This window comes from Anolis sagrei, chromosome 3, assembly GCF_037176765.1.
Source record: "Anolis sagrei isolate rAnoSag1 chromosome 3, rAnoSag1.mat, whole genome shotgun sequence".
Classification (NCBI taxonomy): Eukaryota; Metazoa; Chordata; class Lepidosauria; order Squamata; family Dactyloidae; genus Anolis; species Anolis sagrei.
This window is the reverse complement of record NC_090023.1, coordinates 196232132-196259356: the sequence shown is the minus strand read 5'-3', so window position 1 is coordinate 196259356 and position 27225 is coordinate 196232132. Positions and strand designations below refer to the sequence as shown.

Genomic DNA, 27225 nt, shown 5'->3' with positions numbered 1-27225 from the left:
TTCCTGTTAATATTTACCCAAACATCTTTGTTACCAACAAGGAAGGTTTAGCCATGCATGACTACTGTTAACTGTTGGATGAAAATCAGCTTATTGGTTTTTTATTAGTCTTCATCATATTATAAAGTAACTGTGAAGGAAGAACAAATAAATGTGATGCAGAAGCAAGTGCAAACAAAAAAAGAAACACCCAGCAACATTAGAACAATATTTTTTCAATAGGATCTCTGGTGTGGATTTCATCATCCTTTGCAACAATGGCTTTGAAATTAACATGATTTCCCCAAAAACATCAGAAACGTAGTCTTTTATTCTACTTAGATTTTATTTCTTCTTTGTATAATCTGCTTTATTTCTGAATGTACAAATAGCATTTCAAATATTTTGGAAGCAAACATTACAGGTGTTTTAAATTACAACTTTATACAAGGATTTCTCTCGGTTACTACCATTATGTAAATGTGTGCCATTCAAATAATCATAATAATAAATAAATAAATGTCTTTGCTATAAATATATCATTCCAAATAACGCCCAGCAAAATTATACAGTTTAGAAAAGTAGATTTTTCAGAAGAATAGTTAGAAAACTTTTCAATACTTTTTAAAAAAAACAAACGAACAGCTCACCCTATTATTTGGGTTTACTATAAAATAGGAATATGGTCATTCTGAGGTCTAAAATATTGGTCACAAAGCTATGTTAATGATTAGTTTAAAGCTGGTGGAGAAATAATTAGGCAAAAATGGTATTTTGGTTAGTTTCTAACCAGAGCAAACGTGATATTCATGCTTCCTTCTGTTTAAAAGGACTAAATTTATATTTGATGGTCATAAGTATATGGGATGCATAGAAACTATATACTTAATGGGACACATGCTTACATATGCCCACATCTATGGATACAAAGCTGGCTATATCACTGAATTTTTCTTTAAAAAATGCATGAATACTGTTTTGCTTTCAAAAATTGCATAAAACCATTCTAAAACTGTTATTTCCATGGCTCTTGACTACTTAAATAGAATCCAGTTATTTTCCAGAATAAATTGGATTTTCTTTTGAAAAATCCATCTCTCTTCTTTGTTTATGGAGTTAAAGACAAATGAAGGCTCCGTGTGATTAAGATCGTGTTAGTTGCGTATGGCTTTTTAATTATCAAAGAAATCCAAGTTCCCAAAAGAATGATGTTCCTGGGAATCTTTAGTCATTCTGTATTTCTTTGAAGAAGCTGATCCAGTAATTGCTACAAGGAAAACAGAAATAAAAAACAACCTGTAATGTCACACATTTTATATTATCAGATCTTATGGATAACAGAAAAAAAGGTAGACACAAAATTATTTCTGGAAGGAACCATACGTATGTGATAACATTTATTATTTCTAGATGTGTTCAGTGATGGAAAACATTATCTACATGTAAAAGGTCCTAGGTTCAATCTCTGGTATGACTGGGAAAGACATCCATATGAAATTCTAGAGATTCTAGAAATTATGTATGAAATTCCATATAAAATTCTAGAGCTACTGCAAATAAGCAATACCGAATGCAATGGTATGACTCAGTACAAAATAGTCTGTACTCCTCCCTCAATACCTGAAAAAGAGTATGCTTCATCTGAAATCAGGAATATTATTCACAGAACATGCGTGACAGTATATTAAGACTAGTATGCTGGATCCTATAGATATTAGGGATGTATATTTGATTATTTCATCCTTATGAAGAAAAATGCTTGCTTTATGTAGAAACATTCCAGTGTACTTTTTCATCCTGTATTCTGCACAAAAACACATATGGTTTTTAGTACAAAAATATCTTTTTTGTTACAAAATATTGTACATATTGTATTGTCAAAGGCTTTCATGGCTGGAATCACTGGGTTGTTGTAGGTTTTTTCAGGCTATATGGCCATGTTCTAGAGGCATTCTCTCCTGACGTTTTGCCTGCATCTATGGCAAACATCCTCAGAGGTAGTGAGGTCTGTTGGAACTAGAAAAATGGGTTTATATATCTGTGGAATGACCAGGGTGAGACAAAGGACTCTTGTCTGTTGGAGCTAGGTGTGAATGTTTCAACTGACCACCCTGATTAGCATTTGATGGCCTGGCAGTGCCGAAAAAACCTACAACAACCTACTGTACATATTTTCCCATGGTTACATTTTGTGCAGAATTGCTGTTCTTTGCACAAAAAGGGGAAAGCTGCACAAATATGGGTGGCTATCTGCAAACAGTATTTTAGAGAGAAAACATATTTTGAAACAAAAACTTCATATTTTTGTGCAAAATGGATGGGTTCTTTGTGCAAAAGTGTGATGTCCACAGGAAAAAAAATCACTTATCTGAAAAGGTTTTCTGTCTAGAAAATGCATTTCTGTACATACAAAAAGCAATGGTTTTCATTGCTAAAGACCCACAAGTATTTTTGTACAGAATATGTTTTGAAACACTTCAGAATGTGTGAATATTGGCTGAAAATGGCACAATTTTCTTGCCATTGTATTAGTCTTCCCCAGCCAGTTTTCCAAAGGGTCAGGAAATCCATTTTTGGGTGGGAAACAAATAATAGTGGATATGCTCTCCTTTCCTAATACAGGTTGCAAAATTTAGAGGGTAAATAGAAGTGCGGCATGATGAGATTTTATACAAAACCACTGGCATACACATATACACAGACATATCCAGGCAAAGAAATGCAAAATCTGACTTTGCTATTAGTTTCCTCAAAACTCTCCAAACAAATTTTTGAAAGAGGGAAAGGAGACAGGAATTTCTAAATCTCCTGTTTGTGGTACTAAAACTGTATGCAAACCAGTGAATATGGGGTGACAGAAAAAAATATTGCTTTATTTAGTTTCAAGCTTGTGCATAATTGGAGAATTGTTACCTTTTTGAACACTTCAACTCGCATCCTATTGCTTTGTAAGATGACCCGTTTCTGTTTCTCTTCTTGCTTCTTTTTCACTTCAGGCAGAGTATTATAAATTCTGGAATATAATAAAATTATTATGTTTGACTTAAGCTATCAGCAAATGTATAATGGTGCTGACCCTTAAGAGGGCACTGCCTGCAATAATGGCCTTTTTTTGGAGCAGGGAGGAGGGAACATGTAAGATTTTGTACTCAACGTATTGTGTGTTATTCACTCAGGAATGCACTGTCCATAGCACAGAGTGGCCAATTGTGGGGTCCTAAAGGGCCACGTTAGCCTCCAGGAAAGTTTAAAGGACTGGACCTTCCCTACTGAACCCCAACTGCAGAAATATGCATTTTTTGTCCTAAAATGCCACCTAAGGTATGGAGGGCTTTGTTGCTATGTTGAGGGGACATTTTAGTCCCAGGAAAGGTCTTTTTCTTTTAAAAGGAAGTGATTTGATGTCACTTTATATTTTGTTCCTGTTGTTGTTTTGTAAAGGACTCTCCTGGCTCTAATAGCCAAGGGAGAAACCTGGCAAAAATGCCCCCACATCCTCTATAAGGCATTTTCTGTTTATTTCACATTAAAAAAGAGCAGATATGGCAAAAATGCCCCCCTCGCCCCCCCCCCCCAGGAGCAGAAGCATCCCAAGTAACATCAATGCATAACATATTTTTTTAATGTCCCTCACACCTTGCCTATCCTTGCTCTAGAGTAATATTAAGAATTGGCGAAAAATAATCCCAGAACAGGATAATCCTGCAGGTGATATCATTTTTAAGCTTTCATGCTAGCTCAAAAGCACCTGGACTTCCACAAACCATGACCAGGGACTGTTGACAGGGTTAGCTGTCAATAGCTGGGGATGATTTTGTCATGGGGAGGTGGCAAACATGCAATTGGTATCACCTGATGTTATGTTGGTTTGCCACCTCCATGCTCTACAGTCCCTAGTCAGTTTGAGGGTCCATGATAATGCAGTGCTAGAACAGAACTGATATGAATCAAGATCAAAATAGAAGAAGGACTAAAATGCCACATATAATGTGTTTTACCTCTTGGATCGCATATGCATCTCCTTTTCTGAAATTGACCGTTCTTTTGGCTTAAACAGATTATCTAGGAATTGCAAAACAGAGATTACAAGCTTGATAACGTAATAAAGAATGGGATTCTTGTCTAAGTGATCTCAACGTAGCTGTGTGTACAGCAGGCAAAACAGTTGCTTCTGGAAACATTTGCAGATCATGTATGAAGAGTAAAAGAAAGAAATGGGGGGGGGGGGCAGTAGTTAAACTTTTCTCACCAGCTATCCTGTTATGTTGGAAAAGACATAGATCCATATGTTTTGTCACCAAAATGGAAATTACAAAAAAATGTTGAGTCCATTGATATATAAAGGTATTCCCCTGACATTAAGTCTAATTGTGTCCGACTCTGAGGGTTGATGCTCATCTCCATTTCTAAACTGAAGAGCTGGCATTGTTCCATAGACGTTTCCAAGGTCATGTGGCCAGCATGACTGCATGGAGCGCCCTATATATATATATATCCCAAAATACATTTTAGAAGCATTCAAAGGATGTCCAAAAGTTTTAAAAAGTATATATTTACTTATGCAAAGCTTACCTGATCTGTTTGTTTCACCTTACATGTGCATAATGTTAGGTTTAGATGCATAGTTTGCTGAAACATATTACATTTATTGTATCTCTCTTTTATGATGTAGGACCCTCTCTTTACTCTTTCGATTTATTTCCACCTCTGGTACCTAAGTTTTTGCTAAAGGACTAATATCCAAGAACACAACCACTTCGTTAAGTAAGATATATTTGCATTAATTGACAAATATCCCTCTAGTGATTCCTCCAAAAGCAAAGTTTTAGAAGTAATAAATAGATACTATTTCTAACATGGAAAGGAGGTGTCAACATTAATATTTGGTAAAGTTATTTAAAAATATATTGTTGCTTGCTTTCATTTCCCCCAAAGTGAATGTGCTATAGGTAGAAAATACAACAGGATTTTGTAAAACAGCAACAACAACAACAACAACAACAACAACAACAACAGGTACATATGCATGATTCGAAGCAGCTCCTTCTGCCTATCAGCTGAGAACATGGGGCCATCTAGCTAATACTCTTTAAACTAAGTGACAATGGCTCTCTGGGGTTTCAAGTCAGAGTTGTTTTGTAATACTACTTGGTGACACCATTCTAGACAACTCCAAATTCTGTTTGTCAGCTTTCATAACTCTTCCCTCCTCTGTATTGGCTCTAACCAAGAGATGGCTAGGTTAAAGAAATCAGAATACTCATCCCACCCATTCCAGGAATTTGGACTATAATATCATAAATTGATGAGATTGTACATTTTTATCAAAAACATGAGTATGTTTATAGAATGTGTAACAAATAAGTAGTGTACTAAGACTTGGGTTCGTGTACTGAACTAGGGTGGAGGGAGCCTCATGGGAAGATTGGCGTTGTCACAAAACGTGATGCTATTGTATCACAGAAGGACCCAATGGACGTACTGAATTCCAAACCAAATAATAGGATTCCCCCTCCCGAGGGCAAAACTCCATGAAGCAACATGGCTCTTGATTCAAAACAATGTTCTACATCGCTGACAAACCAAGAGAGCAGTGAAGTATTTAAAGATGTTTCTTGGCTATGAAGAAGTGCAAGCATTTTTTTCCTTTGGAGCTTTTCTAGGTCCAGAGAACCACCTCAAATTAACTCCAGAGACAGACAGGGTGGAGCAGGAGACTGTTGAAATCCCTGAGTTTTCAATTAATTTGCAAGAAATAAAAGGTTTTTATACAATTCACTGGGACTAATTCGAGAACATGTAATTTGTGAAGGGAATATGGAAGACCAACATATAACAAATGATAACAGCCTAAGGGCCCATCTAGACAGTCTCTTTATTGCAGAAACTTCCACAATAAAAAGGGGGCTGTCCAAACAATGTTCAGGGCAGTCTCGCATTAATTCACTACAAACCGGGAAAACATTGGAAAACCCTGGTTTGTAGCGAATCAATTTGTTAGTGTATTTATTCTGCACCTTCTTGGAAGGGGCGAGATAAATGCACTATTTCTGGGTTTGGACTGCAGAATACTGCAGGCCAGACAGTATTCGCACAGTTTACCAGGCTAAACAAGCTCGGGAAACTGTGGGAATACCCACCTCCTCCCCCCAAGTACGCAGATCACATAGAAAACTAAGAAAAACTTATGTGCTCTCCAGTAGAAGCCCCAACGAGCTCTCCCGGTGCGTAGAAATGACGTGCCAGGAGAGCGGGGGGAGGAAGAGGGAAAATTGCTCCCCCCCCCCCACTCATCTGGCGCATCATTTCTACTCGTTGGGAGAGCTTGCCATGGCTTCTACTGGAGAGCACGTAAGTTTTTCTAAGTTTTCTAAGAGGTCTGGGGGCTTGGGGGAGGGGGGTGGGGCCTTCAGGCATTCTCTCGGGATAGTTCCAAGAGAACATCTGAACACACACCCCAGAAAGCGCATGCTGGAGTGGGTGTGGATAGGCTCCTGGGAAAATCCGTGTTTTTCAGATGCAGGTTCTCCCGGGATTAGGGCCTGTCTGGATCCGGCGTCTAGCCATGATTTCTTTCCTTAGGTCAGTGGTTCTCAACCTGTAGATCTCCAGGTGTTTTGGCCTACAACTCCCAGAAAACCCAGCCAGTTTACCAACTGTTAGGATTTCTGGGAGTTGAAGGCCAAAACATCTGGGGACCCACAGGTTGAGAACCACTGCCTTAGGGCAAAAAAAATCTGCAATTTAGATGTGTCCTTGATCAGTGGTTCCCAGGATCCTTCCACAATCCTATATCTCAGAATACTAAGGCAGAAAATCCAACATTATCCGAGTGTGGACACAAATAACCCAGATCAAAGCAGATATTGTGGGATTTTCTGCCTTGATATTCTGGGATACAGGGCTGTATGGAAGGTTCCCTAGGGTGAACAAGGGTGGGAGTTAAAATCAGGTGATCAATGGAGCAAGGAAAAGGTTCCAAATCAGTATTTAGATCAGTACAAGGAATAAGAATATGTAAAGACCCACCAGGTTTGACAACATACTCCATAGCTTCCTCTTTTTTGTTATTAGAAGAAAAAAAAACCTCTCAGATTAGGTAGAGGAGTTTGTATGATTACAAATTCTTACTTTTTATTTTTTATTTTCCAAATATATTATTGTTTTTAATCTAGTGAGACACTAGATTGTTTAAATATATTGCAAAATTACGATCATTCCCAATTCAGTGAGTTTATCATCAAAGCAGCAGAGGCAAACTCCATTTTATTCCTGTAGTCAGTGATAGTGCCATAATTTACATAAATTTAAAAGTAAAACTGTAGGTGCCCAGAGTATATGATTTAAACATCAATTCAGAATTAGAAAACTATTTTTAGATTATTTGGGTTATTTTATTGCTCTAACACATCCGGAACATGGATGCAGTTGTAAAGCCTGGATATACAGCTATACCCCATCACTACCATGAAAACCAGGGTTCAGAACTACCAAGCTGCCTCACTTTTTTTCCACCGTGTCAGGAGCGATTTGAGAAACTGCAGGTTGCTTCTGGTATGAGAGAATTGGCCGTCTGCAAGGATCAAACATCCAGGCCCATGGGATGCCTGGATGTTTGATGTTTTACCATCCTTGTGTGAGGCTTTTCTTATGTCCCTGCATGGGGAGCTGGAGCTGAAAGAGGGAGCTCAACCCACTCTCCCCAGATTCGAACCACTAACCTATTGGTCAGCAATCCTGCTGACCCAAGGGTTTAACCCACTTTGCCACTGTGGCCTCCTGTAGCTGTTCCATTGAATCTTAACTAAAAATATTTTAACTTGAAAAAAAGTTGTTATTATGCATAGGTTAAAATGAACAGAGATTGAGCTGTATTTGCTCAGAAGAAGGTAGAGGAAGGTGGTAGCAAACCTACTCTGATTAAATGAATTTAACATAAAAACCCTTTAATAGGGTCACCATAAGTCAGAACTGACTTGAGGGCACGTAACAACAAGCAACAATACAAAGATGCCACATAGTTCCTTCTAACTTCCTTAGGCACGTACTACCTTGAAAAGGTGTGTGTACATTAAAGATAGTAAAAAGCTACAGTGCTGCTCAGTTTGATACAGATGTCAGCTCAGCATCCCTTGCCCTGAATATAGATCTTCTCTCTGCAGGTTCAGTTCCCAACTTTTAAAGACACCACATGTGCCTCATGGATATTTATGGAGGTTACCCCAGGCAACCCATGTACACAGGCATTTAAAGGAGCCACACCTAGTATCTCAATTACATTCCATTTAGTATTTTTCTGAGAGAGGGAACGACGGCTTTTAGTTTAAGAGCAATGCCATTTGCACAAGTCAACAGGCATGCTACTCATTTCATAGTGATGCCATTTAAAGACTGTAAAAGAATGAGAAAAACAAAGATAAAGAGATCAGATATTTTTCAGATGTTAAAAAAACCCCATCAACCATCTTCTTCCCTGCCAGTGTTTCAACTCAAATGCATTTGCACAATATATGTAATGTCTACCTATCTTCCCAGTCACCCCTCAAATGTATTTCTTGTGAGCTTTTAAGGAGCAGTGGTTCCAAATCAAACAGTGTTTGTTCAGAAATCTTTAAAAACAACTGCATTAATCAACAGGCGAAGAGTTGCAGTTGAGACAGGAAACTGTTGTTTAATATCAGAGTAATAGAGTAAGTAGGATCTGGAACGGCACTCCATGCAGTCATCCCAGCCACACGACTGTCCTCTCAACCCTGCTATAGGCCTGTGAGATGTGGACTATCTACAGATGTCACATTCAACTCCTAGAACGGTTCCATCAGCACTGCCTCCGAAAAATCCTGCAAATCTCTTGGGAAGACATGCAGACAAATATCAGCATGCTGGAAGAAGCAAAGACCACCAGCATTGAAGTGATGGTTCTCCACCATCAACTCCACTGGACTGGCCACGTTGTCCGAATGCCCGATCACCGCCTCCCAAAGCAGTTGCTCTATTCCAAACTCAAGAATGGAAAACTGAATGTTGGTGGGCAGGAAAAGAGATTTAAAGATGGGCTCAAAGCCAACTTTAAAAACTCTGGCATAGACACTGAGAACCAGGAAGCCCTGGCTCTTGAGTGCTCCAGATGGAATTCAGCTGTGACCAGCAGTGCTGTAGAATTTGAAGAGGCACAAATGGAGGGCAAAAGAGAGAAACGTGCCAAGAGGAAGGCGCATCAAGCCAACCCCGACCAGGACCACATTCCACCTGGAAACCAATGCCCTACTGCAGGAGAAGATGCAGATCAAGAATAGGGGCTCCACAGTCACCTATGGACCCACCGACAGTACACCGATCTTGGAAGACAATCCTACTCAGACAACGAGGAATCACCTAAGTAAGTAAGTAAAAGCAAGTAAGAAAGAAACTAGATACTAAATAGTGAGGATTGTACTTCTGTACTAGTTTGAGTGTTGCAAATGGAGAGGAGATAGAGGCATCTACTAGGAATGGAAAAAAACTTATTTAGAAAGTAAAAACTCCCAACAATTTCAAGGCAAAAATGTTTACTACTGGGCATCCACTGTGTTTCTCCGACTGGATCTATACTGCTATATAATCCAGTTTCAGAATGCAGATTAACTGAATTTAACTAGATTATATGAGTCTAACCAGAGATATGTCGGTATGCCATTGGAAGATGGGACTCCCAGGTCAGAAGATGGCCAAAATGCTACTGGGGAGGAGCAGAGGATAAGTTCAACTAGCCCCAGATGTGATGACGCAGCTAGCTCAAAGCCGAAAGGAAGGCTAGCGGCCGACGGTACTGGAGGCGAACGACGCATCCGATGCTCTAAAGATCAACACACCATAGGAACCTGGAATGTAAGATCTATGAGCCAGGGCAAATTGGATGTTGTTATTGGTGAGATGTCAAGACTAAAGATAGACATTCTGGGGGGCAGCGAACTGAAATGGACTGGAATGGGCCACTTCACATCAGATGACCACCAGATCTACTACTGTGGACAAGAGGAACATCGAAGAAATGGAGTAGCCTTCATAATTAATAAGAAATTCGCTAAAGCGGTGCTTGGATACAACCCAAAAAGTGACAGAATGATCTCAATTCGAGTGCAAGGAAAGCCTTTCAACATCACAGTGATCCAAATATACGCCCCAACCACAGCTGCTGAAGAAGCAGAAGTAGATCAGTTCTATGAGGATCTGCAGGACCTACTGGATAATACACCAAAAAGAGACATTATTTTCATTACAGGAGACTGGAATGCCAAGGTGGGAAGTCAAATGACAACTGGGATCACAGGCAAGCATGGTCTGGGAGAACAAAATGAAGCGGGACGCAGGCTGATAGAATTCTGCCAGGAAAACTCGCTGTGTATAACGAATACTCTCTTCCAACAACCTAAAAGACGGCTTTATACATGGACCTCACCAGATGGTCAACACCGAAATCAGATTGACTACATCCTTTGCAGCCAAAGGTGGCAGACATCCATCCATTCGGTGAAAACAAGACCTGGGGCTGACTGTAGCTCAGATCACGAACTTCTTATTGCCCAATTTAGAATAAAACTAAAGACATCAGGGAAAATACACAGACCAGTTAGATATGATCTCACTAACATTCCTAGCGAATATACAGTGGAAGTGAAGAACAGATTTGAAGGACTAGATTTAGTAAACAGAGTCCCAGAAGAACTATGGACGGAAGTCCGAGACATTGTTCAGGAGGCGGCAACAAAGTACGTTCCAAAGAAAAAGAAAACCAAGAAGGCAAAATGGTTGTCTGCTGAGACACTGGAAGTAGCCCAAGAAAGGAGGAAAGCAAAAGGAAACAGTGAAAAGGGGAGATATGCCCAGTTAAATGCACAATTCCAGAGGTTAGCCAGAAGAGATAAGGAACTATTTTTAAATAAGCAATGCATGGAAGTGGAAGAAGACAACAGAATAGGAAGGACAAGAGACCTCTTCCAGAAAATTAGAAACATTGGAGGTAAATTTCAGGCAAAAATTGGTATGATAAGAAACAAAGATGGCAGGGACCTAACAGAAGCTGAAGAGATCAAGAGAAGGTGGCGAGACTATACAGAAGATCTGTATAGGAAGGATAACAATATCGAGGATAGCTTTGACGGTGTGGTGAATGAATTAGAACCAGACATCCTGAGGAGTGAGGTTGAATGGGCCTTAAGAAGCATTGCTAACAACAAGGCAGCAGGAGATGATGGGATCCCAGCTGAACTGTTTAAAATCTTAAAAGATGATGCTGTCAAGGTGATGCATGCCATTTGCCAGCAAATATGGAAAACACAAGAATGGCCATCAGACTGGAAAAAATCAACTTATATCCCCATACCAAAAAAGGGAAATGCGAAAGACTGCTCAAACTTCCGTACAGTGGCATACTCTCACCCAACCTTTTTAACTTGTATGCAGAACACATCATGCGATGTGCGGGGCTGGATGAATGCAAAGCTGGGGTGAAAATTGCTGGAAGAAACATTAACAACCTCAGATATGCAGATGACACCACTCTGATGGCCGAAAGCGAGGAGGAGCTGAGGAGCCTTCTAATCAAGGTGAAAGAAGAAAGCGCAAAAGCCGGGTTGCAGCTAAACGTCAAAAAAACCAAGATTATGGCAACAAGAATGATTGACAACTGGAAAATAGAGGGAGAAACTGTGGAGGCCGTGACAGACTTTGTATTTCTAGGTGCAAAGATTACTGCAGATGCAGACTGTGGCCAGGAAATCAGAAGACGCTTCCTTCTTGGGAGGAGAGCAATGTCCAGTCTCGATAAAATAGTGAAGAGTAGAGACATCAGACTGGCAACAAAGATCCGCCTAGTCAAAGCCATGGTGTTCCCTGTAGTAACCTACGGATGTGAGAGCTGGACCTTAGGGAAGGCTGAGCGAAGGAAGATCGATGCTTTTGAGCTGTGGTGCTGGAGGAAAGTGCTGAGAGTGCCTTGGACTGCGAGAAGATCCAACCAGTCCATCCTCCAGGAAATAAAGCCCGACTGCTCACTGGAGGGAAAGATACTAGAGACAAAGTTGAAGTACTTTGGCCACATCATGAGGAGACAGGAAAGCCTAGAGAAGACAATAATGCTGGGGAAAGTGGAAGGCAAAAGGAAGAGGGGCCGACCAAGGGCAAGATGGATGGATGGCATCCTTGAAGTGACTGGACTGACCTTGAGGGAGCTGGGGGTGGTAACGGCCGACAGGGAGCTCTGGCGTAGGCTGGTCCATGAGGTCACGAAGAGTCGGAGACGACTGAACGAATGAACAACAACAACACATCTAGTTCAATGCAGTTAATCTGCATTCCAAAACTAGATTATATGGCAGTGTAGATCCAACCTCTATTTCTTACAAGGTCTTACAGGCTTTTCACACTATATGATGAGAATGCTATGATTCTCCATTAATTTTCACAGCTGCATCCTATGGAACCATGGTTGTAGTTTGCTAAAGAACTAGAGTTCATAGCAGAGAATTCTAAATACCTAAACTGCAAATCCCCATGGAGGATTTTTTTAATCGTGTCAGAAGTGACTTGAGAAACTGCAAGTCTCTTCTGGTGTGAGGATGGAAGACTGGCAGTAAAAGTAGAACTACAGTGCTATCATTGTGCAGATTAGACTGAAAAGCATTACATGCCATCATGCACATATACACAAATAGTTGATAAAAGCCAAGCAACGAAATGGAGCTCCAAATGGTGATTCTGCCCCCATACTGAGGAAATGAAAAATATTTTTTAACATGAGTGACCACTAAGAATCCCATAATAACCCCCCATTGTGAGAAAATCCACCTGACACCCAAGACAGACAATGCTGTCCAAAGAGTGCAAAAGCCATTCCTGGAAAATGAAATTTGTAAGTTTGTGACAAATAAGTTTCTTTGAAAATAAAGTGGAAAATAATCTGAGAAGAGCAGAGAAAAATAGCTTCAAAGTTGTCAGTTGAAAAGATATTCAGGTAAAGGCATAAAAAGGCAACATGTAAATAAGAAGAAGCTAATCCATGTTTTATTCAAATCTTTTAACCCTGCTGGGATTCAGGTTTTCAGAAAATATCCTGCGCAGCAGTAATTTATTTGCAACAATCCCCAAGTGAGACAAGGAAGCTCCACCAAGATCTTAGGGTAGCAGACCAAAGTAAATAACTAATCTCCGTAATGTATTTTAACAAATGCTAATACTGGCTCTGAAGAATGGTAATGAACGAGGAGCAAAACACATTTCCTAGTAGGAAAGCCACTTAAAGCCACAGGAAAGACAGGCTGTAAAAAGAGAAAAATAGGAGGAGGTTGGGTTTCTGCCCACAAGAAAAGTCACTGGTAGACAGAAGTGAAGACTTATGAACATGCTATGCTTACTTTCTAAAAGAAGAGCTGGTGTGGCTGAGGAAGCATCCTTGGAGATTGCATTCCTTGTTCTGGAACCCCTCCTCTTTTGTGTTAAATATACTAGGAGTGCCTGGCAATGACTATTGAGTAGCGCAGTCTGTACACACCCAATGACATTCCTCGTTCTGTTGTCCTTTTTCTTGTCCCAAACAGTGGTGTCACTAGGAGTTCTGGTGGTAGTGGGGAATGCCAAGCACACCGATGACACCATTATAACAGATGATACCGAAATGAGTTTCTATAAAATGTTTGTTCAGTGTTACAGTAGATATTATTTTTTTACAGAGGCAACACTGGTGGGTGGTGGGGGTGGGGAGGCTTCTATGCTTGTTTACTTTTCAAGCCTCCTAATGTGCATCTTCTCAGGTTAGAGCTGGCATTATTACTGAATTACAAATTCAAATTACAAGCATACAGTGTTGTTTTTGTTGCTGCTGATTTGTCAATTTTCAGGTATTTTAGTTAAAACACTGTATATCAGATAAAGGAGAAGATCCATGGAGGTGACATCATGGTGACCCCGACCCAAGTGATGCCACGACTCCTAGAACCCAGTCTGGAATTGGCTCAAATTTAGTTCTGCTAATTTAGTAATATTGAACAGCCTCTAGCACCTCCCCCCTCCTGCCACAAAACATCCCAATCTGTTTTTTTTTCAAAAATGCTAGTTTACTTGGGAAATAGGGGGAGGGAAAACGAAGCCAACAATAGGACTATTTCTGAAATAGAAAACAGTTCAAAAAGAGTCTGGATATGCTCTAATGTGGTATTGAGGGGTTTTTTAAGATTAGAGATATTCGTATTTTGGACTTTTTGGACTGCATATTTAGTACCCTTATCAGATTTCATGAGCACTGCGGTAAGGACAAACTATCTTTGATACTGTACATGGTTGTATCAGAGAGCCAACATGATATATTGGAACCCTGAAAAACCAGGGTTTCAATCCTTACTCAACTACAGAAACCTACTAAAGGTATTTGGAAAGTCACATTTTCAATCTCAAAGGAAAGCAAGAGCAAACATCTGAACAAATCTTGTCAAGAAAACCTTGTGATAGGTTTTCCATAGGGGTATTGTAAGAAATAACTTAAAGGCACACAGCAATAACAGCAATGTAAACCAACACATTGTATTTATGACCAGAATTCTGGGCAATAAAGTGTTTGGGGAGCCTGTCGCAGTCTAACAACTCAATCCTTTCAGAAAAGAAGAACTGTCAAAGATTTCTTGCTTGGTCTTGCTGGTTAACAATTATACTTCTGGATCTTGTATGTCAGTTCGTGTCCACAAAGATTTTTGTACTTGATTCCAGACTTGACCCCCTCAGCTTTGACCCCATGGCACAGGTTTTGGCACCCAGTTCTCTTCTGACAGCAGGTTATAACCCAGTTCTGACAGATGATGTGTAGATGTAGAAGATGCAGGAGAAATGTGCAAGTGGTTGACAAAGCATGAGCAAGGTTATGAACATTGAAAGGTGGAGTACAATTCGTGACTAAGGGGCAAGTGAAGTTAAAAAGTTTTAGAGGTTATGAAGCAAACTCACAAAGGGATATGAAGAAAAATAAACCAAAGGAACTGTAGATCACGAATGTTTCTAAAATATTAGAAAAATCCCTTTCCTCTGAAATACAGCTTACAGAAACTTATATTTATTGGCTATCTTCCATCCAAAACTAACCAGGCTGATCCTGCTTAGTTTCTTAGATCTAAGTGCCCTTAGGGTATTCAGCTCTCAAAAAGTGGCAATATGGGGCATATTTATCTCTGAGTGAGCTTGGCTAAACACAGTAGGGTTTCATAAATAAATCTGTATAACATATGCTGTGAAAAAGAGCTCAAGTACCCAAAGGTGATGTTTCAAATGTCTATAGGTATAAACATTAAAAAATAGAGGACAAGATGAAAATGAAAATCATCCTGGAGGATGAGAATCACGGTGAAGCCAGTATAACTAATTCTCCCAAGATTGCATAAGAAGGTATCCTGTATACAACTTTTTGGCATGATCCACAACAGCTGCCAGGCAGTTCTGCTCACTCTTCCAGGGTCTGTCTAGGCAGCCCCTTTATTGCGGAAACTTCCGCAATAAAAAGGGGGCTGTCTAGATGACGTTCTGGGCAGTCCCGCATTAATTCACTACAAACCAGGAAAACCCTAGTTTGTAGTGAATTAATTTGTTCTAGGAAGCCGCAGCATAAATGCACTATTTCTACAGTTTACTGTATATTTCAGATTTCAATATTAATGTCAAAAATACGTAGTATGATTTTACATAGGATATGTGTTACATTAGAACAGTAAAGACAAATATCACTTAAGTAAAATAAACATTAAATATTAAATAACCAGAAAAATGAAATAAGGTATAAACATTAAACTAATCTGGGAATCTGCTATTGCAACACATCCAATGAAGTAGTTTAAAACCAGAATAAAAAAAAAGATTGGGACTAAGTACATTCCAGTCTACTTGGAATACACGAAGCTCATTCCAGAAGCATGTTTAAGAATTGGTCCAAGAGTCCAGAAGAGCCTTGACTCCCTAACCCTAACCTTAACCCTAACCTCAGACCCTTTAGAAAAGTTTAAAAAAAGAAATTTACCAGCCTGCAGTATAGTCCCAAGAGAACGTGTGGACAACCTAACTCAGAAAGTGCACACTTTCTAGGGTGGGTGCGGACAGCCCTGCCAAAACTTCCGTGTTTTTTTTAATGTGGATGCTTTTGTGATAAAGGGTTGTCTAGATCTGCTCCCAGTGAGCTCCTCTTACTACCGGGTTGGCTGCCTTCACCATCTCTTCTTGCTTTTCCTTCTACATCCTGCACCCAAGTAAATACATTTTATACGATACCACCTTCAATATGAACTCAAGAACTGAAAAGATTTCAGAGTAGCCTCTAAGGGTAGCAGTATATAAAGCATGAGGATAAATCCAATGACAAAATAAATTATGAAAAACAGTATGGTGTAGTGATTTGAATGCTGGAATAGGTTTCTGGGAGACCACGTTTCCTTGCTCAACCATGGTAACCCACTGAGTGACCTCTCTGCCTTAGAGGAAGGCAATAGTAAACTTCCTGTGAATAACTCTTGCCAATAAAACCCTATGAAAAGGTTATGTTGGAGTCAGCATGAAGGCACATAACACACACAGTGAAGATATAGAAAAAATGGTCTAAATAAACAGAAATAAAACCTAAGAATGTAGAAGACTGCAGATACAATTTATTGAAAAAGTGCTAAGAAGCATCATGTCTCATTTGATTAGTAACCTATATGAGAACACCACAAGAGGCTCCAAATTGTCTGTGGTATATATCTTGCTAAAAGGAATGTTCCTGTAAGTTCTAAATAATTATCAGATATATGAAAGGAGTGTCAGAACATCTTCTGAAACTTCACAACAGTAATTACTTGGAACACACCAAAGGAAACCGTCAATTTGATTTGATTTGATTTGAATTCTCCACTTTCCAAACACGCATAAAAATATGGATTTCAGTTGCTTACTATGCAGTTAATCTAAAGCAAGCTGAGAATAAGACAGATAACAAGTTCAAGACTATATGACAGATTTATAATTCTCTATCTTGCATTTTCTGCAAGAAAATAAATTTTCTGAAGGGATGGAATGGAGGTGTATCAACATATATAATTGCAAAAACATATGTGCTTGCACATTTTTTTAAAGTACTTACATACACTAAGATCACAATGCAGTTTGTTCATTATGAGGATTTGAAGTACTATAAACAGCTGGTAGTCTGGTACTGAAGTAATTACATCATGGTTTTTGAGATTTAAATCCAGTTATTTGAACTTTATTTCTATTCAGTTCATCACAGTGTGGTCTCTGATTTGTTCGGTGTAGTCTACAGTAAAGTAGTCTATCTTGGACTAATTAGTTTAATTGAAACTGAACATTAAAAAAACATACATAAAAGGCTAGTAAAAGAGTTTCAGGGAGTTTTTTTTCTACTGGAGTGTTCTAGTGATGATAAAATCTTTTGCCGGCTAAACATGGTAATTTTTCCAAAATTACTTTTGGCACCTTGTGAAATCCTCTGCATTGATTGCAGCTGCATCTAGAAAGCAACTTTAAAAAAAGTTGAGAAGATAAAGAGGAACTATATAGAAAATGGCATTTATATGGGAGGATATGTTAATTGTTATTTCCTATACGAGAAGTCATTAAAATAACATTTGTACAATGGACCGTGTGTTTCATGGGTGATCTCTTGTTCCTATACGTTCAATAGATATTTTATCCAGTTCATGTTGGGAAGTCTGTACCTTGGGAATTCTAACTTGGCCACGGTAGTCCACACTCTGGTTACATCCCGTATAGACTACTGCAGCGCACTCTACGTGGGGTTGCCTTTGAAAACAGTCTGGAAGCTTCAATTAGTCCAACGAATGGCAGCCAGGTTGCTAACAGATTGCTCTCAGGGAGCATATAACTCCCCTGTTGTGCCAACTCCACATGCTACCAGTCTGCTACCGGGTCCAATTCAAAGTGCTGGCTTTGGCCTATAAAGCCCTAAACAGTTCTGGCCCAACTTACCTGGCATATGCCTTGGCAGTGGCAACACAACAGGCTTCACATGTTACAATAGAGATCAATAAGAGAAGCTGGGTGGTGTGGGGCATAAGGCAATGGGTTTTTCCCACCGAGCACTGCCAGATTCGCCATAATGCATGGTGATTCTGGCGGCCCATATGATGAGGTCAATACTCTTCCATTACTCTATTCCAATCATAACCATCCCAGCAGGTTTCAATAGTGCCTACTAAATCATATTTCTCTACCTGTGCTAAAACTTCAAGTTTATTCATTTCCCATACTCTGTGCATGAGTGTAATGGACACATCTAAGACTATGGGTCATTCTCTCCAGCTGATTTCTTGGGCTTATTTTTCCTGCCCACTCTTGGGCTCTTGTGTTATTGGTCCACTTTCCCCTTTATAACTGAGGCTATTGTCCCCAGTACTTCATGTTCCCCTGCCCATTGGAATATTGTCGCCCTCTAACATGTAACTTCCTTATCAAATTGCAAGACTCCTAGTTTTGTTAAATAGTTATTTCCAAACTCTAGCATTGGCTTAATGGCGCCAAGCTACACTATAAATCTTTATTGGATTTTGCAATTGCCAACCAGAGCTTTAAAGTCCTCTTAGAGACAACAAATGAAACCTTTATTTTTCTCCATCTTTTGTGTTCATATTTTTCCATATAAAACAGGAAAAGCTGAAGCTAGAAATCTCTGTAAATACTTGCGTATACGTAGACATTTTAGTCAAAAACTGACCTCAAAATCTGGGGTGACTTATCCACTGGCCAACGTAAGTATTGTACCTTAATTCTTAACAAAAAGGAAAGGAACCTTTCTCGGAGTAGAGTGGTGAACAGTCCCAGAAAAAAAACCTAAAAGAAGCACTGACTCTCTATACCGTCTCTGTGGCATGGGTGCTTCTGGCATTTTTTAAAAAAATGTCTGGTTGGGGAAATGAAAGTAGCTGGCCTCCTGAGGAGGTGCTGGCACTTTGCTCTCTCCACAAAATGACCCTCAACTTATCCAGAAGTCATATCATAATCCACAATTTTGACCCTAAAACCTACCCTCAACTCTGACATGAAGTCAGCTTCTACCCAAGTATTTATTGCCAAGTCATTGGCAAGACACAAGTAGGCAGCCAACTCAAAGGCAACAATACGGCTAGAACTGGTTGGTTCTCTCTTCCTATATGATTCTTTTTGTCTTCTCAATCTAAAACATGGTCACTTCTAGCCACTATAAAGGATTCAGAAAATTTTATGGGAGAAACCTACAAAAGTATACAACAGGTGTACCCTCTCTAAGGCACATCAGCTTCCAAACACGATACAATACCTCTTGGTAAAAGCAACAACAGTTCTTAGATGATCCTGCTGTAAAGACAGTTGAATGCACATGGGAACAAATATGCCTTCATATGTCAAAGTTTGCAAATTGGAGTGAATTTTTCTAAAAGATAAATGTACAGAATGTGCAGTAAGTAGGTTTCCATCCCATTACTATATGCCCTAGGGTTCTCTATTTTTTTACTATTGGTTTTACAGCTATTGTTTTGAAAGAACACATAGTTCTCCAATGACCAAGAAACCTGCAGACAAATCATACTTGGCCGGATCCTTCTAGCTTTCCCCTGTGTTGCAATGAAACTCTACACAAAGTAAAGGTTGGACAGGGATGAAGAGGAAGTTAGTTCCTCACAGGATATATTATTCCTTTTCCCTAAATGGTTCTTCTTTCGTGAGACTGGATTTGCCTGTGCTTGAGTGCCTTCTCAGCTTCATGATCTCAATTTTATACATCTAAAATGTCACAATTCCATTCTACCAAGGTCTAGGATTTCAACAGCAGGATATGTGCTTTCAGAAACACTGGGGTGGGCGGGTGGGGAGGAGATTTCAAGGTTATACTCTTCTTTTCAGCTCAGCAGGCAAAATAGAAGTGAGATCATGAAACTCTTGCCTCCCATATTCCAGTTGAGCAGTCAAAGCTAATATAAAAGGAACACTATAATGACCTTGGGGAAGCTTAGTTCATTTTTACATAAAAAAGTATAGGACACATTTGTGCATCTGAGTTTCAAAAATCATTCAAAATCCCAGGTGCATGCACAGTGAATGGTCATATTTCAAAATGCTACAGTTAGAAAGGTATAAATAAAAGGGAGAATAATGGAAGAAATATCTAATCTGTTCATTATTTTAGACACTATATTTGGAAAAAAATTATGTGCAATAATTGAACTAAATACATTTATCTTTCAGTCTTTGCACATGCAGAACTGCCCTTGTACATCAGTGGGAATACAAAGTTACACACACACACACACACACACACACAGTAACGTATTTTATTTTATTTATTTCAAACGTTTGTACCCCGCCCTTCTCAACCCCTGCAGAGGGACTCAGAGCGGCTTACAGACGGCAACAATTCGATGCCCCACATCCAATATAACAAATACAGTAATTACATAAATAACATTAAATTAGATTAGAATTAAGTGCATTTAAAATTAAACACTGGCTGGTTAGCCTTATCTAGAGCTATATTCTGTGAACAACAACACAATCAGAAACAAGTCCATAGTCCATTTCCACAGCATTATCACCATAGCCATTGTCATAGTCAGCAAGCTACCTGAAAGCCTGGTCCCACAGCCACGTTTTCAACTTTTCCTGAAGGAAAAGAGGGATGTAGTTGACCTGATTTCATAGGGGAGCAAGTTCCATAGGTGGGGGGCACCGCCGAGAAGGCCCTCTACTCATCTCTACTCATACAGATGTGCTTTGTCTATAGGGTTTTTCCTGCCACATGCATGAGGACAGGAACAAGGCTGAACACAGCCTTGGATTTCTATGTTCTTCCATGCATGTTTCCATTCCACTTCTAGATAGAAACCAGGAATCCGTTTCATTTTGTCTTGTTCTTAGCTTGATTCATCTAAGCCATTCCTAGAGGGTTGGCTATGTTAGTTAGAGCAAAAAACAACACAGTATCTCACACATATCATCAATCGTCAGTAGCACCTTGCTGCCTTCTACAGAGGGAATGTAACCCAGTTCTTTTGCAAAAGATTCTCATATAGACTGGTTGCTTTTATCATGATTGGACCACTAATCAAATCATTTCAAGTCATTTCATTTTCCATAAGGCAAATCTACCACAAGGGTCTCTGGAGCTGGGGATGTATGACTTGCCCAGGGCCAACCAGTGGATTTCCAAAGCCAAGTGGAGAATTAAACCACGGTCTCCACAGCTGTAGTCCAATACTCAAACCACTATCCCACTCTGGCTCTTACACAGACTATCAATAATAATAATAATAATAATAATAATAATAATAATAATAATAATATAACCAAAAGTCAATAGTCATTTTCAAAAGTGGGTTTTTCATATTAAACAGGATGGAATAAAAAGAGAGCAACGATTTATAGAGGCTTTCACTGTTTTAGACAATTCAAATAATATTTTAAGTTGCAGGGGTTTACATGTGATACCATGACTACATTTTCCATCTTCAGTTTGTATATATCTCCATAATACATGTTCTCTTACAGTAAAAGCTGCTTACAAGCTTGTGATGTTGTGGATTGTTCTGCTCTGACTAAAACATAGTTGCTGTCAGTGCAGAACTCAACTAATTAGAGACAAAGGTGAATGAGCAAAGGTCTAGGAAAGCTGAAACAGTAATCAGGAGATCAAAAATGCTCTAATAGAAATGTAAAAAAAGTGTAGGCCAAATAAGTGGCAGGCAAGCAGTAGGAGAGCCAAGGGATTCCAGAGCAAATAAGGTTGGTAAGGCAGCTCAGGTCATGAATGGGAGTCAGAGATCAAGAACAGATGTATAGAAAACAGACTGGAACAAGGGACTATATTGTTTCCAACACTAGTCAGAAAGACTACATACTAATAAAGCTAAATTCTAGACTCACTCAACTTTCCAAAGGTTTTCAGTCAAGACTTTCTTAGATGCTCTCATTCCAAGAAATCTTTGATTGTAGCTGAGTATTGCATCAACATTTTTGTTGACCACTCCTGGAGACAATACTCCTGAAGACTTCACAACCTCTGAGGATGCCTGCCATAGATGCAGGCAAAACGTCAGGAGAGAATGCTTCTAGAACATGGCCATACAGCCCAAAAAACCTACAACAACACACTCCTGGAGATTGTTGGGTTGCTCCATAGCCTGTGCTGACCCTCAAGATGATTTGTAGAGGCTTGTATGTCATTATTAGGTCCTTGAAGAATTTTGACAGAATAGAGGGGAAAAGAGCTGTCCTAGGTGAGGCATAAGGTCTGCTTTGGATCTATATCTCTGTTGTATTGGCTCTTGTCACTGATGATAATATTTCCAACTTGGGCAGTTAGCTGTATTCAAGGACAAGTCTATCCCGCAGGACATGTGAGAAGAGGATATTATTGCCCAAGAAGATCTGTACATCATTGATGAATCAGCAATCATAGTCAAAAGTCCACTTCTGAACAAACCAGCTATAAACTTTGGCTTGCTTAGCTACCTTCTTTAACAAAGTAGAATTTATTTTAAAGTTTTAAGACTTTAAGATGGTTTTGTAGCTCATGCACAAGAGGCAAGAATTGGCTAAATAGAGATTAAATGCTAGTTCATTCTTCTTCCTTGCTGAGCAGACAGAGAAGAGAGAAGAATTAAATGAATTTTTGTCTTTTGCACAGCAGGTACCTGAACTACTTCTTCATTTGCTGGATATGAATCTTTATGAACTGATGGCATAGTTGAATGAATGAATGAGTGATCAAACACACACTGCACCTCAAACCAGAGTGCAAAATGGGAGTAACGATTTCCTATTTAACAGGGCTGTCATGATTAAATATAACAGAATACTAAAGAAAGGTATTTGATATCCAGAATTATAGCAGCTACTGTCATCCAGAGAACAGTCAAAAATCACAAGCAAAATATGATACTTTTATGAAGAGCAAAGTGAGACATGAGTAATGAGTAAAGTTTCTTGTTGAAACATTTCTTTTAACTGTTGTTGCTTGAATAATAATTGAATATTATATTATATCTGTATTATTCTTTTTGAAGATGAATTAATAGTTCCTAACCACACCTTTTACATTTGAATTCATAGGCTTTGCAGAGTAATCTAAAAGCAATATTTCTCTCTTGCTCATTCTCTGTATATGTCTTCATATTTTGCATTGCAAGGCATATATGCCTCAGAGATTAATTTCTTCATTGACTAAGAATTGATTTCATTTTCTTGGATTTTTTAAAAATGATATTTTCACAGTTCTTTCCAGGTTCTATAGCAAGAGGCTTTCTAAATGTTGAAATTGCTGCATGAAGTACTAGCCAAACAAGTAATTTTCAGTGGCTTCCACATGTGCAATAAAATGATCCTCAAGTTGACTCCAGATGTTTCTTGAATGGTTATTCTTCACATCACAGTGATCAAAGCTGGTGGGAGCCACAGTTCAAGAACATTTGGAGAGTCACACAATTCTCATTAAAGCTACATGATGAAAACCCAGACGGATGACCATAGTATGGTAATTGTACAGGTTATTGAACACACAGGGTTTGATGACACTTATATACACTTATATATGGAATCAGTGGAGGTATGCCCTAAGACAGTGGTTCTCAACCTGTGGGTCCCCATATGTTTTGGCCTTCAACTCCCAGAAATCCTAACAGTTGGTAAACTGGCTGGGATTTCTGTGACTTATAGGCCAAAACACGTGGGGACCCACAGGTTGAGAACCACTTCCCTAAAAGAATTGTAAATACTTAAAATTACATACAAGTATCTACCAACAATGAAAGTCTTCAAGTAGGGGTGAATGCACATGGGCCTGACCAGTCAGAACGTTTTCAGTTTTATAGCTCATCCCACAGAATTTAGAGAGGATCCTTTGACTCTCTAGGAAGGTTTTTTAGGGGGTGCACAAGGGATCTGATATGGGAAGAAGATGAAATGTAGTAACACATTTAATTAAGGTTCTGAGACATTTCTTAAAGGGAAAAACAACAAAACAATCATCGTTATGGAAAATCATAACATTATATTTGGGCCCTTTTGGCATCACTTTTAGGATTGGTCCCAAACTGTAGTTAAAAGGGGCCAAGAGGGAGATGCCCCCAATATCTACCTTTGTTTAATCAAATATCAATGACAGTTGATTTGGGATGAAAGGTAAGTCATCTTTAGATTTCCATCAATTTGTAACTGTAGCATGGGGCACCTTGAAACAATTTCCTTTAGGGAGTTCTCCTGCCAAGTTTCATCAGCAGAGAAATGAAGATTCAGTGCCTTTATTTTCTCCCTTCTCTGCTGAATTACAGATGAACAAGGATTTACTAAAGTTACAAAGTTAAGCCAAGCAAAGGTATTTTTATTGCTTTTACTTTCAGTACAAGAGGTCCTGTGCATTCTTTAACTAAAATTCAGTACTAAATGTTGCAATGTATTATGCTTTTTCAAATGTTCAATGACAATTTTTTAAATAGATCAGTCCACTGAATAAATTTAAGAATAGAGACATATTCAGTGAAAATTATACCTGTGGGGTATTCAGAAGAGTGCCTTTTATGCATGGCTTCCTTCTTGTGATGTGCATTTGCTTTACATACTGCTTAATAATGTTTCACTCAATGCTTCCTCTCCAGACGACTATTTTGAGAGAAGGTCCACTTTGTTTCTGTAATAACTGGTTACACTTGTGGGTTTTTTTTAAATGTGCAAGAGGTTCCCTCTTCTGCATATTCCCACCCAACTCCTTTGCTCACAGTCCTTAAATCAGAGCAGAGCAGCTACATTTGAGTCAGAAGCCAATAGTACCACCAAATTCCCTATTGGCTACCGACTCAGTTACCAGCAAGACCAAATGCCTCTGTTTTTCTGCAGACCCTCTCAAAATGCTGATAAGAAATGACATTGTGTCACTACACCCATTCCTGCCCTAAAATATGCCCCCACTATCTCCATAGAGCCAGACAACACACATTCTAAGGGCAGTTCCAGACAGAACATTAGTGCACACCCAATCATGTTAAAAACACCCTATTGGGCCCTCATTACAGTCCACACGTTGGTCCAACATCCGTGCTTTCTTGGGGGGAGGGCGTCCAGACACAAAAGAACAAACCCAGACACAAAAGAATCCTCCCCCAAAAGCCTTAAAAAGAGAAAATAACTTACCCGGACGGCATTTCCCTGCTGCCGGCCCTCCCTTGGTGTGTAGAAATGACATGCCGGGAGAATGGGGGGAGGGGGAGCAGGAGTGATTTTCTTCCTCCCCACTCCTATACTTCATTTCTATCCTCCAGGAGAGGGCCAGCAGCAGAGAAATGCCATCCATGTTTTTAAAGGCGGATTTGAGAGGGGGTGGGGGCTTGGATTTTTCAAGTCCCAGGAGCTCAAAAATTCTGAGACAAGAAGTGTGGATTGGGACTGGAAGTTGCAAGATGCGATCCCGGGCCCAATCCACACAGCACCCACAGCTGGAAAGACCCGGGACAAAGCAGGGTTTTCCTGCTTAGTCCTGAATTAATTCACTTTTACCCGAGGCTTCATTTGGACACTTCAGCTAAAAGTGCAGGCACTCACACTTTTTCGGTGCAGTGTGGATGCGCCCTATGAGAAAAATATCACTGTTGGCAAAGCTGTTTTGAAGGTGAGATTTTGTCAACCTACCCAAGATACTGTGAATTTACTGTGTTTTTGGATACCAGCCCCATACATTTAACAAATTAGAAGTGTGGACTTGTATTTTTAGAAATGGTGAAAATGATTAAAATCCCTACAAAATACTCTGAAAGTTTTTAGAGTCTATTGTAAGGGTTGGAATTGCAGAGTTAGTAAAATTGATATGTATGCAGAAGAAGCCATGAAAGGTTCCTTTTGAAAATTTTGCTGCTGTCTATAAATATAAACAGTACTGAGGGAACTAGACTAGTGGTTTGAGTCAGTATATGCTCACAGGAAAACTTGTTTAATGCATTTTAATAGCTGTCTGATTTGTCAAGGAAGCTTTCCATTATTTTAGCCAGAAAACATCCCATCCGATAAAAATGTAACCGCATAAATTGCAATCACACTTTCTTTGTGGAATAATCTATTTATATGGATTATTCAACGGTAAACATGTAAATTTCAAGCTGCTAAAAAGGTTAGTATGGTGATTAAAAAGTTAAAATGTGATAAATCCAGTAGGATTAAATTTTCTGAACAGTTTCAGGAGCAATTAACTCATAGATTTTATTTTTTGCAACAGAATTTTAAGTAAACCATCGGTAATGCAGATAGGTGCCTTCAGGCAAACCACATAAACATAAAGATTTACAGAACAGAATGCTAGAACAATCATCTACTCAGTTTGAGGACTTCTGGATAAAGGACAGAGTAAAAAAGGATGACGAATCCACCAGGAGCAAATCTAAAACTAAAATATTACAGTAGCCTTTAAGGGCAATATGCAACATATTGTTTGCTATCAAACCAAGGGTTATTTCATAGTGAAGAACCCAATATACAACCCAATATACCTGTTAGATAACAATATCTGTATGTCATGCTTCAATGAATATAGCAACCAATTCCTCCCTGGACAGTAATATTTGGGCTTCCTAAAGAGCAACTAATCACTTGTCCCAAGACAGGGATGGACAAGAATGCCCGCAACTATATCAAACTCCCCAGATCATCTTTTTTCTGACTGAAAAAAATTGCTCTTCTCAAAGTGTCCAGGCCCTCTCACACTATATTATTATAGCATTATATTATATTATAGCATTATGATCCCTATGGCTCTGGAGGCCAGGGTTTGAATGGAAACCTACAGGGGCAAGTCACAATCTCTCTGACTTAAGAGGAGACAAAAGCAAACCCACTTTCAACAATTTACACAAGTCAGAAAAATTGTATGTTTAATTTATAACTGACTTTCTCCCAGTAAAAGACCCAAGGAAATGCTTTGAAGGACAACAAAAACAAGCATCACCACCACCACTACCATCATCACTATAACCTTCATATGGAATCCTGGAGTTTGTAGTTTGGCCATACAGCTCTTTGGCTGATAATGCTAAATTTTCCCTTGTAAATTACAAACCCCAAGATTTTATAGAATGGAGCCAGGGCAATTAAGGTGGAATAATAAAACTATAACTGAGCAGTGTCAAAGGGGCACAGCTGAAGCCCTTCCATTTTGAAATGGTGTGCCCCTCTGTTCACTTTAACATAAAAATACCCATAAGAAACCAGAAG

At 39.2% G+C, this 27225-nt stretch overlaps 1 protein-coding gene across 1 annotated transcript in view; it reads right to left on the bottom strand.

Annotated features, from left to right (window-relative positions):
- Nucleotides 1–233: 233 nt before the first annotated feature.
- The window catches only part of C3H10orf90 (chromosome 3 C10orf90 homolog), a 126985-nt gene continuing 99993 nt past the window's right edge, over nucleotides 234–27225 (bottom strand). Inside the window, exons 7-9 of the mRNA XM_060768620.2 lie at nucleotides 3978–4041; nucleotides 2893–2992; nucleotides 234–1246 (exon numbers count right to left, since the gene is read on the bottom strand). Coding sequence (XP_060624603.2) covers nucleotides 1208–1246; nucleotides 2893–2992; nucleotides 3978–4041 — 203 coding nt within the window. The 3' untranslated portion in view covers nucleotides 234–1207. The remainder of the gene's footprint in view (nucleotides 1247–2892; nucleotides 2993–3977; nucleotides 4042–27225) is intronic.